This window comes from Xenopus laevis, chromosome 2L, assembly GCF_017654675.1.
Source record: "Xenopus laevis strain J_2021 chromosome 2L, Xenopus_laevis_v10.1, whole genome shotgun sequence".
Taxonomy (NCBI): Eukaryota; Metazoa; Chordata; class Amphibia; order Anura; family Pipidae; genus Xenopus; species Xenopus laevis.
In genome coordinates, this window is record NC_054373.1 from 144,539,696 (window position 1) to 144,557,653 (window position 17,958).

The window sequence follows — 17,958 nt, forward strand, 5'->3', positions numbered from 1 at the left end:
AATACACTTTCCCAAAAATTTTGTTTGCTGGGAAAAATCGCGAAAAATCTGATTTTCACGATTAAAACTCAGAATTTTGCCCGATAACTCAGAAAACGTCGGGGTATTGCCAAAAACCCAGCGCACATCAAAAAATCATTGGGACTTCTCCCATTGACTTATATGCAATCTCGACAGGTCTGAGACGCCGGATTCTCAGATTCTGACTTTTCCCATCCTCGGGGTTTAATAAATTCTGAAAAATTTTACTTAAAGGTGAACCACCTCTTTAAGGTATGACGATCCAAATTATGGAAAGATTTGTTATCTGGAAAAGCCCAGGCCCTGAGCATTCTGGATAACAGGTCCCATTCCTGGAATAATAATGAATCCATCGCTGAATTTCTAGTTCACAAATTGTCCCTAAGCCTCTTACTGCATTAGCATCTGGTCCAGGTTTGGCACCTATGGACCAGCACCTCAGCCATTGAAAAGAGCAGCATTAATTAACCTCATATGGATGCCTATTAGATTGTAAACTCAAAGGGAAAGAAACTTTCATCTTCTTCCAGTGTCTCTTAATATGCACCACTTTATCTTTCTTACTCTGCATGTTTATGTTTATTGCAATGTTTGTTCCCCTGAGGAATTTCTGATTAGAATATGTAGATTGCACATCACAAGGGTGCATCAGGACTAGCGGCACATACATATTTTGTGTTGAGATTCTTAGGTTGCAGAAATTTGAAGGGCTAGCTTTGATCCGTCCTCATCAATGTGAATATGTTCTCACAGATTTGACATATGTATGATTTTTTCATTAGAATTAGGTTTGTTCACAATTCTGTTATTATATATAACTTTGATGGTGGAATTTGAGTGATTTCCTAATTCATCATTACCATCATCAGTTTGCAGTTCAGCTGTATAAAGATAAATGGTGCCATTCTGACATTATTGAACAATGGGAGTCTCATTGTGTGCTCTGACATGTCCACAAGGTGTCTCCACTGTACTTTAAACAGCATTTTTAGCATTAAAGTGGTTGTTCACCTTTAAGTTTTGGGGCAGATTCCCTAAAGGCCGAAGTGAAAATTCGCCAGCGTGACGTCTTTTCAGAACTTCACTGATTTCCTTATGGGCGTAGGCGTCACTTCGTTAGCGAAGGAGATAGACGCTAGCGCTGCTTCACACTCTAACGCCAGGCAAATTTTCGCTCTGGCGAACGGACATAACTCCCCAAATTTTACGGAACATAACCTCATTTGCCAGACTTGCCTTCACAAGCTCAGACCAGGTGAAGTGCAATGGAGTGCATAGGACTTCCTCAATTTTTAGTGCATTCTAAATCCCAAAAAACACTGGTGTCTTTTTGTTTTTTCAGAGTGATAGCCTACAAAGGTCCGTAAAAATGTTTTTGGATAACCGGGTTCCCCTCTCCATTTTCTAACATATGGAACATAAACTATAAACCCCTTGGATGTTGCTCGCAGTGGTCTCAAAGCAGGTGCTTATTTTTGAATTCCAGGCTTGGTGGCAAATTTTGGTTGCATAAAAATAGGTGTATGACCAAACAGAACCTCCTGTAGGCTGCCGGTCCACATCTTTATTCAGCAGCTCTCCAGTTTGCAATTTCAGCAGTCAGGTTGCTAGGGTCCAAATTACCCTAGCAACCATGCATTGATTTGAATGAGAAACTGGAATATGAATAGCAAAGGGCCTGAATAGGAAGAGGAGTAAAAAAAGCTACCTACTGACACAACAAGCACATAGTTAAGTCACTACAGAGATAATAAAGACAATAACAAATAAAAAACAAATATAAAACGTTTAATTTTAAAACACTGTACATGATTGGCCACATTGGAGAGAAGATGAGTTCGGCTGCAATGTTCATGCCTCCCACCAGTATCTCCAGCCATCTTGGAAAACAAAAGGCACCTTTGTACATACTACAACACATCCTTCACTGCCCAGTTGTGCAGTACAAAAATAACATATAAAAATATACTCTTGAAACAATCAAAGATATTTTACAAAATATTAGAAAAGCACAGATTGTAGGAAGAACTGTAGGGATGGATACCTGGACATGGTATCTGTCTATGTTTTAGGGTTACGTATTCAATGCACTAGAGAACTGCATTTAGTAATGTAATTAAGCAACTCTTCGACCTTATCCACTGCTATTGTCCATTGAAGCCCCCATCCTGGGGGTGCCAAGTTGTTAGACAGCCCCCTGTGATTCTAGTTGCCTTTATCAGACCCTGGGTCTCCTCTTTTTCCAAAATGCACCAGCCAATGGTACTTCTCCTTTCTATGCCACCATATTTAACGGTGCCCCAGGATGTGGTTGCTCATGTGCAATACAGGAGTCAGCAAAGAATTTCTGTATGATGCATGTGATAACCCAGGGCTGCATAGAGGATATCAGTGCTGAAAAGAAAAGGAACCCAAGCCAGTGCATTTTCATTAGAGGGCTAACAACTTGGCAAGCCCAGCGATTCTACCTTTTCCCTTTTAATATCTTCTAAATTGCAAAAGAGAACTTGGTGGGTTTTAGCCACTACCTCATGTTACCATTATTACAGTTTAAAAAAATAAATTTATTTGTTCATGAAAAAATTGTAAACGGTAGAATGAATTATTTGTGATGTACACAGTGTAATTTAGTGATAAAAACTACACCCTGCAAATAATGACAGAATCCCTTTAAAGACAATGGTAAGCATATTTTTCCATACAAAAACTACAATATGAGCAAACTTGCTTGTGGACCAGAAAATACAACAAAGATGGGGATATAATCGTCACCTCATTATTTCTCTTTTGTATATTTTTCATTCTTTGCTTGTTTTGCAGCCCCTTCAGTATGGACTAAAAAGAATAATTCTAGGAGCAATACTAGATGATCAGTAGTTATGTGCAGGACCTGTGAGTTGGTTGAGGTCAGGTTGAAATTTGGATGGCCATTGATTGTTTGCGTTGGGTGCAAGTTAGACTAGGGAAGTACTGTACACTTCTCCTCTGCTCCTGGTCTTGGAACTAGAATTGTGCGCTGAAATAGCATAAGGTGCAGGAAGATGGGAAGGGCACAGGTCCTACAATGGCACTATTTTGTATGTTAGGGTCAGGTATGGGTCCTACAATGGCACTATTTAAGTGTGGGTTAAGGTTTTGCGGGTTCCTGACAAGCACAACACTATCAGAGCAGAAGTATGAAGTGCTTTGTTTTAGTATTATGGTGGATAAACTGTACTTCTCCTTTAATAGTGCTTTGTTAATATATGTTATTTTTTATGTATTTAATTTGTTCTGCCTCAGTCAGAGCTTATTTTTTGTCAGAATCAAAAGAGAAAGTCACATGACCAAAAGGATATACAGTACATGTATATTCGTCATACTACTTCAAGAAGTTCACTATTTTACCTAATATTATAAAGCCTATTTATGAAGCCTCAATTGTTTCTAGTCGAAAACTCGAATTTTTAGACGGAAAACAAAAACCTCACATTCTTAGAGATTTATTATACCCCAAAGCTGCTAAAAATCCGAATCCCAAATACTCCATCTAAAACCTGTTGAAGTCACGTAGCAGTCAATGAAGTTGTTTCTTGACATCGTGATCGACGCTGGATAATCCCATAAAGTCTGGCTTTTCGGGAGACAACTCGAAAAGATCATTCAATTTGGGTGACAATTCGTATGATTCTAATTGTCGCACGGTTTTGTCGCGACTTCTTCAAGCTCATTTCTTGATAAATGTTAGTTAGGTCGACTTTGTTTTTATAAACAATTAGATAAATTCACATTTTATTGAGTAACCCCCCTAAGTATCGTATATGTATTTAGGTATGTTTTCTGATGACAGTATCCATTTAACAGAATCCCTCTAAAAACAGAGTACTTATAAAATGTAGTGTTACAAAGTTGGGCTATATTACACATAATATTATCAGTGCAGTTTGGTGGATTCTCCACTATCAGAGCTTCATTAGACTATCACTATCCATGCTTTAATCCTTCACAACAAAGCAACACCCAGAGACCCTCATGCTGCAGTTCTAAGATTCCCAATTCACTTGGGAAATGGCGTATCTAACACTGGGTCTCTCCACTGTGACAAATAATCAGCGGTTGTATCAGTTTAGTTCCCATTGTAATAAATGGAAAAACCACAGACAAAACCCTGCATGTCGCTGTCCATAACGTGTATTATTGCTACATTTTGCTTGGAGTCATTAGAGTATTTATCAAGTGATAGAGTTTTGTCATACCTTGCTGTTGTATGACAACCACTTACTGCTCCTATAGGGAGTAAAAAGAAGCAGGATGCACCAAAGCCATAATAATTGGATTCGGCCAAATGCTAAATCTTCCAGCAAAGATTCAGCCAAATACCAAACCAAATCCTAATGTGCATGTTCACCCTTGAACCAATCATTAAAAATGCACCCTCTAAAAAAATGCTTTAGTGCTTTAAGTCACAGGACGTGGGTTGGGTTGAGATTTGATCGATTTGTATATAAGTTATATCAGGCCTGACCATCGTTCTGGATCATAAAATGAATCCACTGTTATTCTGAAGAACCTAACATTGTGACGCTGCACGGGGTTCAGTTTATCAGTTCTTTCTACCAAATAACTGGATCCATGTTGCTTCTCTTTTGAGAACATAAAAAGATACCTTAGGGGTCATTCAGTCTCTCCTGGAGCTTAGTGGTAAAATAGATTTTTTTACAATTCCATTTACAGTTCTTATGTCATCTGTAGGTCAGTCTTAGAAAACAACCTGCTGTGCCAGTAGTCTGGATTGTCAAATGCACAGTCTTTGGCTTCTAAAGCCCTAAGAGGTTGATGGTACCCTTTCTGCAATGCCTCTCTATGGCAGGTCTGTGGAATTACTGTGGGCATGTCCAATTGCTGGGACAGGTTGGCAACCAAGTTCATATCTTCATAGCCCTGTTTATCCTCAGTTATAGTTTCATCCTTCACTTTCCCACTTCGGTTCATATATGTGTAGTCTTCCAGGTCACCATCTTCTAAGCTTTCCCTGCTTGTGCATTTCCCTTTCTCATTCATGTACTCATATTCCTCCTTGTTCCCATACTCATAATCTCCATCTTTGTCACTATCTGCAGGGGAGAAAGCTAAGCATTCATTGCTTGTATCTCCTGTCCCACGTATATCCATATATTCGTACTCTAGCTTCTCTTTTGAGCTGGGCTTCTTTTTGTTCATGTATTCATACTCTTCATCTTCTTCATCAGTGGCATTGGCCAGGCGTGGAGTCAGGGATCTAGATCCTTGGGATGTTAGTGTTCCATCTTGTGATATTTCTGGGAGGGAGGTAAGCATAGACATGATAAGAGTGTTAATATAGAGAACCGCTGTCATATAAAGATAATCAGACCGCTAGGAATTCTGTACCAGTTTGTCTCATACAGCGATATACTGTCCAGTGAAGGGTAGAAGCCATAAAATCCTATGACAAGTTACTCAATGGAAAACTCTCTTTCCAGTAGCCTTTGACATTTTTCCTTGCATACTTTTTTCTAAGCTAATGTATAATTATTCCACCTCATGCAAACTGTTGCTATTTACCATTTATATGGCAAATACAATCTCTTCTCTGACCTAATACACATTTATAGTTCAGCTTTAAATTAATTTTTAGTATCATGTAGATGTAGTGAAGATGTAGTGGTATGCCAAGGCAATTTACAGTTCTTTTTTTTTTTTTTTTACTTTTTGTCCAGCAGCTCCCCAGTCTGCAATTACACCAGTTTTCTGTTTACACCAGTTTACCCTAGCACAATGTTTTGGTTTCAATGAGAGACTGGAAAGTGAATAGGAGAGGGCTTGAAGAGATGGAAAGGACATTACAATTACATACTACAATGAATTTAAATGTGAACAAGCCTTCTCTGTGTTGCAGTTTTGGCAAGCTGTTCATTCTGCTTTTTAGTTGAATGGATATACAGTATGGCTTTCATTACTGCCATTCCTGTTGCTTTTTTTATTTATGTTTTCACACATTGAGAAAGCTGGGCAGACAACAGTATTTCTAACAGAACACAGGATTTAAGATTAAATGTTTCACTTTCTGACGCCATTGTTATCTTCCATTAGTCACTTCTATTATGTTTGGTGCACATGCCACTTTTCTGAATGGGAGTATGGAGTAGGGGAATTCTGTGTTGTACTCACCACTCTGACTGAGCCCTGGCATGATATACTCGCTGTCATCGTCAGGGGTTCCATCAAGGAGGCTCTCTCTTTGGGAGCGGTATGCACTGTCAAGGCGGGAGCGGGCACTGCGGCTCAGACTCCCTCCGCCATATGAATTGTCCTCTATTGTGTCCAGTTCTGAAGAAGTACAACAGCCTTCTGATGACTCTGATACTGTTCGTCCAAGTGAGTCTTCTCTTCTGCGTGTCGCCTGTCTTGGGATTGGTTCTGCACAAGTCATTGTTCCCTGTAAACAGAGCACATGTCTAAATCTACCCACATGTGCATTTCCACTCTCAATAGGCTGAGTGTAAATGGACATTCTTTTCATATATATTTCTTGTATTATTATTTCCTAGAATCTACGTACTCTTGGAGTTTAATAGGGGCTGTTTTTGGGCTTTTTGCCGTACTGACAAATACTATAAAAATATACAAATATAGGTACAATGAGGAACAAAACATTGTCTTCTTTCAGATATAGATATTACTGGATCACACAATGAAACAATACAGATACAGGGCAGCATATTGAACTATATCCTTGCTCCAGGGTCCTAACCTGTCTTACCCTGGAGATTTAAAGGAGCCAATACCTCAGGCTGGGTGCTATATACCTAACATATATATATATGAAAATTAACTTAGTAACATTATTCTACAGGCTGTTTTTTGTGATAATTGCTATCTTTTTGCCAAAAAAATTACCTTTCGAGAGATGCTGCAAAGGCTCTGGTTCATAGGCAGGTACCCAGCGATAGAGCTTAGTCCACTCTGACTCTGAAAGGAAAGCAAAAATGTAACTCACAGACCCAAGTGCAACCACACTACTGAGCTACTTATAACATCAAACAGTTTCTAAAAAGGTACTGAATTCCAATTCAACATCAATACCAAAGCTATTCGTCTAAATATTTTTCCTCTATTTATCACTGTGCTATATAACTACAGTATATACAAATACTGTATGATGCCTATATCCATGCTTGCCCAAGCCTCTGTCCTCCTTACCCTAGAGTAGTCAATTCTTTGTCGTGAGGTATAAAGGGTAGTTGGAGTTACAGGCTGCATTGCCATGTCTTCTGAATCAAGGTCAGTGTCCACATCAGATTCCAGATCACTCACTTGTTTCTCAGACAAAGGTGGTGGATCCCCTGGGAGTGGGGATTGCAATGAATCACTATTCCGCTGTGAGAAGAAAAGATAATGTTATCAAGGAGCACTATTATCAAAATAACATGTTTTTGCTTGTACCTAAAGAAAATGTATCAGAATAATACTGGATACTGGAAAAAAGTGTTTGATCTTTAAAAGTAATTACTTTGGGTATCTGCCATGTTTTATAAGAGTCAAAAATATGAAGAGCAAACTATACTATTTTATTGTCATCTGTAACCAAGCAATAATGGAATGTTGCATTCCTGGGGCAATGATAAAGGATACTCAGTGATTAATCTCACCGTAATAACCAGGTAGCGAGGGGGATCCCTAGCCATGCGGGTGAATTCGTTTCCAAGTTCTTTGAATGTAGGGCGAATATTTTCATCAATCATCCAGCCTAAAAAATGGAGAATGTAACAGCATTAATGCCTATTTAATTAACCAATTATTATTCCCTTGTATTTAGAATGTTTTACAATGTTATTCTGTTTATACAATACCCTTTTTAATGTGTAATTACATTGCCCTAATATCCTGTGTGATCTTTTGACTTATATTGCTGAATTATATACCATTTTATTAGCCATCATTTCACTAGTACCTGGATATGTGGTCTCCAGCGCTCCCCACAAAACCCTCAGAGAGGTAACATTAATGATCTTGTACTGCTAATGTCTAAGAGAGCCAGAGTTAGCAATGGATACTTCTACTTACATTTTACCATTACCATGTAGACATCAATGGTGCATATTTGTGGTTGGGATAGCCGCTCCCCTTTTTCTAGGAGGTCAGGAACTTCTGACAAACGAATCCCTGTGTATGGCTCTGCGCCGAATGTCATCATTTCCCATATAGTAACACCTTTTTTGAGGATCCAAAATGAAAGGCATTGCTATTGTTAAAAGTAATGGCAGGGCAGGTAATTGTATATAGTTCATGACAGTGTGAAGTACAATAATGTCTTAGGTATCTGTTCCACGTACCATAGCTCCATACGTCACTCTGATGAGTGTACTTCCCAAAGTGGATGCTTTCCAGAGCCATCCATTTTACAGGAGTCTACATACCAAACAAAAGGGAAAAATACAATATTAAATTCAAATGGTGGTAGATTTTAGAGTGAAGTGAATACTCTGATTACAAAGCAAGTATGTTGAAGCACAGTAAACAGATACAAGGATATTTACACAAACCAAAGCTTCAAGTAAATGCCAATGGCATCCAAAGGCATCATGATGTAACGCAAGGGTCCCGACCTTTATTTCTTCTGAGCTACATTCAAATATAAAAAAGTTGGGGAGCAACACAACCATGATAAAAGTTCCTGGGGGTGCCAAATAAGTGCAGGGATTGGCTATTTAGTACCCTCTGTATAGATTGTTAGCCTATAAGTGGCTCTGGTTGGCAGTACACCTGATTTTTATTCATCAAAACTTGCCACAAATCCAGGAATCTAAAATTAATCACCTAATTGAGGTCACTGGGAGACACATCCAAAGGGTTGGTGAGCAATATGTTCCTTGTGAGCCACTGGTTGGGGATTACTGCTAAACAGTATAATTCAGGATGCACCGAGAACAATTGTGTTTGTTGAAAGGTAGTTGATAAAAAACAGCATTAATGGGCACCTGCTGCATGGTGGGATGCTAACCCTTGCATTTGCAGAATAATATAAATGTAGACATGAAAACAGAAATGAGTATTGAATATATGTGATAAAGGAAGAAAGTGATTGTCCCCAGAATATATTTTTAAGATACTGAAACAGTGGAAGGCTGAATGGTTTAATGTGTAACACCGCAAGTGCTAAATGTGAAGCCCTTTAAGTGATTTTAATTTCCACAGAAGTTTTGCATAAATACTATAATACTGTAAATCAGGGAACATGAGTTATGCTTAATAACTAACCCACTTGATGGAAAACTGTTCACAGCATCAGGTTAACAGATTATGCACTCCCTTGTAATCCAACATATTCTTGGATCATAAAGTTAGAGATTAATCAAATATTGTGCTAATAACTATTTTTGTGTTAGGAGGAATAAGGGTACCTTGATCTCATTGTAGCAAAACTTCTTGTCATCTGGGTACAGCAAGTCTGCTACACCGTAGTCTGATACCTGCACCTGATTGACACTTTTCATGAGGATATTCCGAGCTGAGAGGTTCCTGTGAACCATTCGATGTTCCTCCAAGTAACACATACCCTATAGGAAAGAGGAAGGAAACAATAACAGCAATCATTGGAAGACACCGGATAAGAGGGATAAATCAGTATAATGAATTATATAGGATACTGCATTAAACAAATACAGAAAGGAATTTGTGTTGTTGTGATACAACATCCTCTACAGCAGTGCTGTCCAGCTATGTAGTACCGAGGGCCAATAATGGAAGGCAGTGTTGGCCACTCCTGTTTTTAAACCACACCCATGTTACCACAAGAACTTAAGATCATATCCACATTAATGGTGGTAGCACACCAAAAACCCAATGACTGATGATTATTGCAGGGATATCACTCATCACTCATATGTGAAAAAGTCATATTAAAACATACCCTTAAATCCATATGCCTCATCCTCCCCTGTGGATAACACAGTATCCCCCCCAGCACGATTAAACACCTTAGTGGCCCCTAACAACAATTTCCAAATGCTAACAAACCCCCCAGAACAAACCCTACCAGGCTCACGTCCCACAAGTAGCGTAGGACATACAGAGTATGGCACACACAGGGAGCATAGGGCAGGCAGAGTATGGCACACACAGGGAGCATGTGGAAGGTAGAATAGAGCAGGAGACAGGGCAACCGATCAGGACCACTCTAAGATCAGAACAGTTCATACTGTGCTACATACAGTGACACAATACTGGTGCCCCTTCAGTAGTTTGTAAGAGGTGTGAAGAAGTGAACAATGTGGCACTTTCAGTCTGAGATGTGAACAGTGCAGGGCTTTAGGGGTGTGTACAACAGAGTGTAAACAACACAGGATGTGGCTCGTGGGTTGCCAGTTGGACAACACTGCTCTACAGCAATGACCTCTGGTGTGTCTTTTCATATTCATATTGTATTATAACCTGTCAGTGTATCAAAGAATAGAAAATAGATAGTACCGTTGCCCTGCACTGGTAAAACTGGTGTGTTTGCTTCAGAAAGACTACTATAGTTTATATAAACAAGCCATGCGGGCAGCCATTCAAGCTTGGAAAAAAGGAGAAAAGACACAGGTTGAACAGTTGATAACAGATAAGCTCTACAGAGTACAAAGGTATTTTATTAAGCTTATCTAGTATCTGCTATATGACCTGTGCCTTTTCATCATTGAATTACACAGCAGCATATTTATATAAACGATAATATTGTTTCTGAAGCATACACACCCGTTTTACCAGTGCAGGGCAACAGTCCTATACTGTATATTTTGATAATATGATACACTTTATTTTTTTTGATGTTACTGTTCCTTTAAGTAGAGCAGGTAAAGTACTTGTTTTCTAACACTACTGCCAGTATAATAGATTGACGTTCATTCTGAATATTTACCTTTGCAATTTGCACACACCAGTTAAGAAGGAGCTGAGGGCCAATGGTGCCAGAGTCCTTGTTTTTGCGCACATGTTGAAGCAATGATCCCATAGACAGGTATTCCGTGACCAACTGGAGCTGTGAGCCTGGGCAAATCCCCAACAAACGCACAATGTAGGTATGGTCCAGACTTCCAATGGCTAGCATGTGCTGTGGAGAGAGGATAGCCTCAGAACCACCCAGTAAAAGTGATAACATACATTACCATGACAATAGAAATAGCATAGTAGTGCTACAAACATATTCATAAGCTTGTTAAACTGCACTTCTGTGCCTGGAGTATCATCTACCCAGATCAGTCATGCAGAAAAAAAATCAGTGTAATATAACAGTAAAAGATACAAAAAACTTTAACGCTCACTTAAAAGGTAGTATCTCCTAAAAAATCACCCCACACAAACCACCCAAGTACGCCCCTACAAATCTGCAAGTTGATAAAAAGCAAAGTATTGCAGCTGGGTTAAATGTGTTCCATATTTCGTCACTGAATTGTTCCTTGCAAATGATCTCCAAAACTGAGCATTTGAGGTTAAAGTGAATGGATTCAACTGCACATGCTCTGTGTCTGCAATCATTTGCATGTGTTACGGGATGGCAATTTTTAACCCTGAGTTTTATCGGTATTTAAGGAAAACAGGGCAAATTCAGGAGGGCAAACTGGTGCGGTTCAGGTGGGGCGGTTAGAGGTCAGTCAGGAGATATTACCATTTATAAGATGCTTTGTTCTCCTTTAAGTTAATTTCTATTATGTTATATAATGGCCATAGCTAAGCAACTTTTCAATTGGTCTTCATTATTTTTTAATCGTTTTTGAGTTACTTGCTGTCTTTTTCTCTTTCCAGCTTTCAAACTGGGGTCACTTACCCCATCTAAAAACAAATGCTCTATAAAGCAACAAATTTATTGTTACTTTTTATTACTCATGTTTCTATTCAGGCCCTCTCCTATTCATATTCTAGCCTCTTATTCAAATCAATGCATGGTTGCGAGGGTGCAAATGCAAACTGGAGAGCTGCTGAATAAAAAACAAAATAACCCAAAAACCACAAATAATAAAAAATTAAGACTAATTGCAAAATGCCTCAGAATACCTCTCTCTACATCATACTAAAAGTTTATTCAAAGGTGAACAACCCTTTTAAATCCCTTCGCTTACAATTACTACTAGTTTAAAATGTTATATTCCATTGAGACGCAACTCACATCAGTAACTGCATGGAAGGTCTGACGACCGGTTCGGTCCATTATAACTTTAATACAGACGGGTATTTTGACTGAGTCGCCATCTGGTATCCAGACACCCTGCAAGAGGAAATCAAGATGAAAGTTGTAATACAAATAATAACGCAATGAAAAGTAAGCTTTGTATGAGGTGCTGGTCATGTTTTGCACCCTTTTGCTTCAAACAGACTTACGGAATAATTAGCCAGAAGATGTGGTTCTTCTGGCTAATTATTCCATAAGTCTGTTTGAAAAACCCCACCTATAAATAAAGCCTCTAGCCCTGCACTTAACTGTAGGTAAGGAAAACGGACTAAGTTACCCAATGGTTTCCTCTTGTATTAGGAAAAATTAGGCTTTGCCAATGCCACAAACCATATTTCTGCTAAGTTCTGTATGATCTTGGCCCATATTTTCTTAAAGCACAGGCTCTAGTCAAATACATATTCTCTTGTTTAAATATGTAACATGATAATGTAAAGCACCCCAAGGTGAGGAGCACCTCATATGAACTAATCTATATTGCCAAAATTACAATTATCTTAATTGGTATAGTATCTGTCTCCTACATGCAGTGATATTTACTTACCTTGTGCACTGTGCCAAATACGCCGGAGCCCAAGATCTTCAGTTTCTTCAGTTCTGTATCTTTGAAGAGTCGTGCCTGCACCGTGTTGGCCTTTTCTGAAGGATCCAGCATATCCAAACACTGTGGAAAGAGTTTGTTTTCATTTTTATTTTGCTTCACTATAGGCACCGCATATCTTTTCCTCATTAGTATGTCTTTTTCAACTGACTGTGTCCAATGTCAAGACAAAATCGTAATCTTGTTTTAAAAAAAATGTTGAGCTTCAGAGCAGAGTCTGCAGAGTTAAACTGCAGTTAAAATAACATCAAATTCACAAAATCCATAATCCAGTTCAGGAATGCAGCAGATTTGTACAATCTGAAGTTAACCTGTCATTGCAGAACACCACTTAGATCTAAACTACACAGGAGATTTTTTTAGCATGGTGTCAGATAAACAGACTGCATTCTGAAAGCCAGATGTACTTGCATGGGTTAAAAAATAATGGGAAGAAGGAAAACAACATGGAAGCTTTGCAATCCAACACAACACGCCTGTCAGAACGCTGCATGCTGCTTCTTCATCCAATTAGATAAAATTTGATGGTGTTTGAGTGACTTTTTCTTCTCATTCATACTGTCAGATGAAGATGCATAAACAAAACACAACATCCGACTTTATCGGGTCACACTTATGTTACAGCTGCAGGAATCAGATTTTGGAAGATCCTACAAATACTCCTGCCCCATGGCGTATTAGGGATCTGTTCACTTGATTAATTAATGTGTGTTAAATTTTAGCTTTGCCAGAAGATTTTCAGCGTAACCATGTTTCTATACTTCATGGCATGATATTACCCCATCTAAATTTTAAATTTTTGGTGCATTTACCTGACAGGCTTCTCTGTGAATTTGATATAGGGTGTTGGCTTTAGGAAAATGAACTTTGTTGAAAAGGGCCACATTTGCCTATATGGCTCATCCTTTTATTTGTGATTCCTATGTGTCCCACTCACCTCACCCCTCTCCAGGTATCTCCTCATTGCTCGCTTCTTGCGGATTTTCTGTCCTCTAAAGTAAAGTGTACCAAGCAGGGCACAGCAGCACAGGACAAAGACGGTGGACACTACTGCCGCTACCACCACCGTGGGAGTGTTACTGTGGGCATGAAAAAAAATCACATTTGTGAGATGGATAGATGGAGGCTTCAAGCAAAGTGTGCTGCTATTGATTGCTGCAGCATGGTAGAACATCTGACCTGTTGCAAAAATAATTTATTGTAACACCACTGGGGGGCAGTGTTTCACTGAAGTTAACAACCTGAGCATAAATTGTGGCCTTTGCACAATTGGCTGCTTTTGCAGAGATAGCATTCAGACTAAAGAAAAAATCTCTGCTCTTTTTCTAAACGTTATCCTTTTCAGACTGGCGCTCCTCTGACTTCTATAGCTCAAATATTTGTAAAATGTAGTCTTCAGTCTAAAAGCAATGCATGCAAACAAGACACGGGTGCCAGGTATTTTTTGAGCTTCAGATTTTTCAGCTATAAACGTGTAACATGGGTTCTAAAGAATATCATTGAGTTATGTGACTGGACAGCAGAGATATGCAGCAAAATGCTTCAATTCAACAATGTCGGGCCTAATGTACAATGCACAATGATCTCTCATTTCAAAGACATACATGGCTACAGTTGGAGCCAACTGGAAACAAGCTCACATGGGGTCTAGCAGTGATACCACTCTTACTAGCCGCACGTGCTCTTTCCATTTGGCTGCCATCAAAGTGAGTACATAGCACGGACCACTTTGAATTCAAGAGGATTGCAGATGAGGTAAGGTTAACAGATCACTTATTCAGTGACTCCTCTAATACATGCATGCTGCAGGGCTGCATTAATTGCCCTTAAATTCAATTGCAATCAGTGCAGCCCTTTGAGATGGATTTTCTAGACCTGTTCCTGAATTTTCAAGTGATCTGGTAACCATGAGAATGGGCCACCGGAAGTTATGCAGTCAAGGCCAAATGATTCCACCAGGTTTTAAGTGCTGCATAAATGCAGGGGTGTAACTATAGATGCCCCACTTACAACCTACATTGGCACCCCATAGGAGGTTATAGGATCTGTGCCCTGCAACAGGCTACACCTCTGGCATGAAGGTACAGGGACCTTCATGCCAATATGGACACCTGTGGCTGTGGGGGGGGGAACACTACACACAGGTTTTCCTGTGAAACACTTTCTAGACACTTGTGAAACTGGGGGTAATGTAAACTTCAATACTAGTAAGGGACCCATAGCAAAGAATGCAGGCCATATTTACTGGTCAGCAGTAGTTACCCAGGCGATCGAAAAGCAGACTGATTTATCTTTATTGACTGTTAAATTTGTTTTATTCTTAGGCATATCATTCTAGCCTGGCCATGTCTGTCAGACAACTGTCTGAGAGTAGGGCCACTAAAAGAAATGAATAAACAAAACTATAGGAAAATAATCCTATCAAAATCATTATGAAATGCAAACCTTGTGGCGAGCTTCCCGTTTAAGGGAAATTCCAGAGTGAATTCTGTTAATAAACTATAGTAAAACATAGAATAACGAAGAAGTATAACAGCTTGGCACCAGTGCAATAGATATTACAGGGTAGCGTAAACTGAGTTTACATAATTGAAGGAAGTAGCTAAAGAAAGGAACAGGCAAAAGGGGAACCTACATGCACCAGGAGAGCTTCATCCCTGCAGAACCAATTAGAAGGAGAGGTTCGGAGAGGATGTATGTATTTAGCAGCTATGAGAGCAGATTACTGCAGCACTGCATCATGTTGATAAATAACATTCATATTTAACATAGATATGCAAAAACATATTTCCTAAAAACATGTTGTACAAGTTCAGACATCTCATGTTCTATGAAAATACTGTTAAGTGTTTTTTTATATTTATACCTGAAGTTTTATAATAAGAGTGGTACTTAGTCAACTAATAGGGAATTAGCTTATCGGCGAACTGCAAGTCCATATAAAGGTTTATAGACTGATTATACCCATGCATACAATGTTTTGTCCACACATTGCTATATTTACCTTGAAATCAAACGGTCAGTAATTCCAGTGCAATGTTTAAGTTCAGGTCCTGTGCAACTGTAAAAAAAAAAAGGGTTATCAAGGCCTGCAATGATATATATAGTAGAAACCTTTGTGGCTTCATCTCTTTTAAAAAAGGAGAAAACAAGTGGAATTTTCAGACGACTGAAGTAGGAGGGCAATGCGTTTCAGAAAATAATCTAAATATAATGCTGGAATATGGTACACTCCCAAAAATTGAGCCTGGGAGACTGGTAAATACAACAGAAACACCATCTCTTTAACAGACTTTTTGTGCAGAGGCAAAACATGGAAATTACCCATGAGTGCAGTTTTCATGGCATGGCTGACAGTTCTTGTTGGCATCGGGGTACTTGAAGATTGGTCTGTCTTTTCCTAAAATCCCATTAGGACATTGGTTCACACAGTGTAGACCATCCCTATAGTTAACACATTGCACACAAGCATCAGGACCCTGTAGAGGAAAGAGAATATAATATAAACAAGATCGAAGTGAATAAATGTGTTAGAAATAAAAATAATTATAAAATAAAATATTATTTTAATAATCGTGAGCAAGACTTACAGATCCATTGCAAGACAGCCTTCCCTCCATTTTCTGACACTCTTCATGGCACTTAAGGCATTCACCTGCCTTGGCATATTCTCGTTCATCTCTGAAGAAATGAAAAACAAGAGAAAACAATTTGAAGCACATGCTTCTTATAAAAAAAAATACATATAGAGTAGAAATGAAACATTTCCCTCTTTTACTGCTCACCACCACATCACCAGGCTGAATGTTGGAGCATTCAATCTTGTGGTATTGTTGTAAAATTGTATGGATGGCTCTGCAGCATAACTTTATGTTCTCTGTACATATCTTGGTTGATCATCATGTTATGATGATCAGAGTATTAAAAAAACCAACTGCGTTTTGGAGGATAACAGAAAATGTCATTCCGATATATATATTCATGGAAAAATGTAATCAAAAAAAAATGTTACAGATATTTAATTGCAACTGAAAGCAGTATTTTTTTGCCTTTCTGTTCAGAGGAGGAGTTCAGAGGATATAACAAAAAAACTGCTTTCAACAGTAAGACATTAGACATCACTGATCCTTACTGATCTAAGTACAAAAAGCACAATTATTCTATGTTTCTGCATTCACAGCAACATGTGTCTTTACATGTCTGTATGAACTAGATGTACTGTATAAACTAGAAATGACGTGATACTAAATGAGAACAAAAATAAGAAGTGTTATGAGAAGTAAATGTCTGCTAAGTACTCTGGCACTGTACTCACCCGTTAGTGAAGTTACAGGATTGAAGACACACTCCATCTCTGCTGTAATTTCTGCACGATAAACAATGGTCCGGTCCAGAACCCCAGCATCCATTGTTAGAGCAGAGAGGGTCACATACCTTTCCTTCCTCCTCTGAATACGATAAATACAGATAGAAATTTTAGACAGGTGGAAGGACACATATGAAAAATACCTACAAACATGAATATTCTTACACTGGTTCTTTCACCCATTCCCACATAAGCAGCTTTTGTTATTCAAAAAGTAGTGACCTACTGGCATTTATGTCACAGCTCATCCTCACTAGAGGCTCAGAAGTTGCCTTACATAGTTACTCTAAGCCAGGATATTCTAGTGTGTAGAAAGGATATTTGTTAAAAGTGATTGCTTTTGCATTACCCATTGGATATAGCAATCACTGATCCAATCATCTGCAAATATTTATATTATCACCGTGCACAAATCTGCAGCTGCAATTTATTTGCAGCAAATTTTTGTTTGTTTTGTGCATAATTCTAATCCAAGTGCCATTGTAGAAATGTTAACAGAATGATATCAAAGCTGTACTATCAACAGTATTTGTTGCAATTATGGCATAAATTATTGCCAAATATATTTAAATATTAAATATTTCTTATAGAAGAGTTGCCAGCAGAACCTAAATGCGCAGCTTGTGATGCTTCTCAAACATCTAACAAGTTTTACATTCAAATACCAAAACCCCACAAGTCCCTTCTTTCTTCCATTATGCTGCTGAAGCTGAACTTCAGGAGGTCAACAATAAATAGGCATCTGCTTGCTATGAAGCAGCACCC

General features: G+C 38.7%; 1 protein-coding gene across 1 annotated transcript in view; it reads right to left on the reverse strand.

The window, feature by feature from the left end:
• Positions 1-1,788: 1,788 nt before the first annotated feature.
• erbb3.L (erb-b2 receptor tyrosine kinase 3 L homeolog) overlaps positions 1,789-17,958 on the reverse strand; it is a 64,920-nt gene continuing 48,750 nt past the window's right edge. Inside the window, exons 13-28 of the mRNA XM_018247402.2 lie at positions 17,143-17,275; positions 16,418-16,508; positions 16,152-16,306; positions 15,832-15,888; positions 13,765-13,906; positions 12,771-12,890; positions 12,164-12,262; positions 10,919-11,110; positions 9,423-9,578; positions 8,355-8,430; positions 8,086-8,232; positions 7,671-7,768; positions 7,222-7,398; positions 6,919-6,990; positions 6,190-6,457; positions 1,789-5,318 (exon numbers count right to left, since the gene is read on the reverse strand). Coding sequence (XP_018102891.1) covers positions 4,738-5,318; positions 6,190-6,457; positions 6,919-6,990; positions 7,222-7,398; positions 7,671-7,768; positions 8,086-8,232; positions 8,355-8,430; positions 9,423-9,578; positions 10,919-11,110; positions 12,164-12,262; positions 12,771-12,890; positions 13,765-13,906; positions 15,832-15,888; positions 16,152-16,306; positions 16,418-16,508; positions 17,143-17,275 — 2,564 coding nt within the window. The 3' untranslated portion in view covers positions 1,789-4,737. The remainder of the gene's footprint in view (positions 5,319-6,189; positions 6,458-6,918; positions 6,991-7,221; positions 7,399-7,670; positions 7,769-8,085; positions 8,233-8,354; positions 8,431-9,422; positions 9,579-10,918; positions 11,111-12,163; positions 12,263-12,770; positions 12,891-13,764; positions 13,907-15,831; positions 15,889-16,151; positions 16,307-16,417; positions 16,509-17,142; positions 17,276-17,958) is intronic.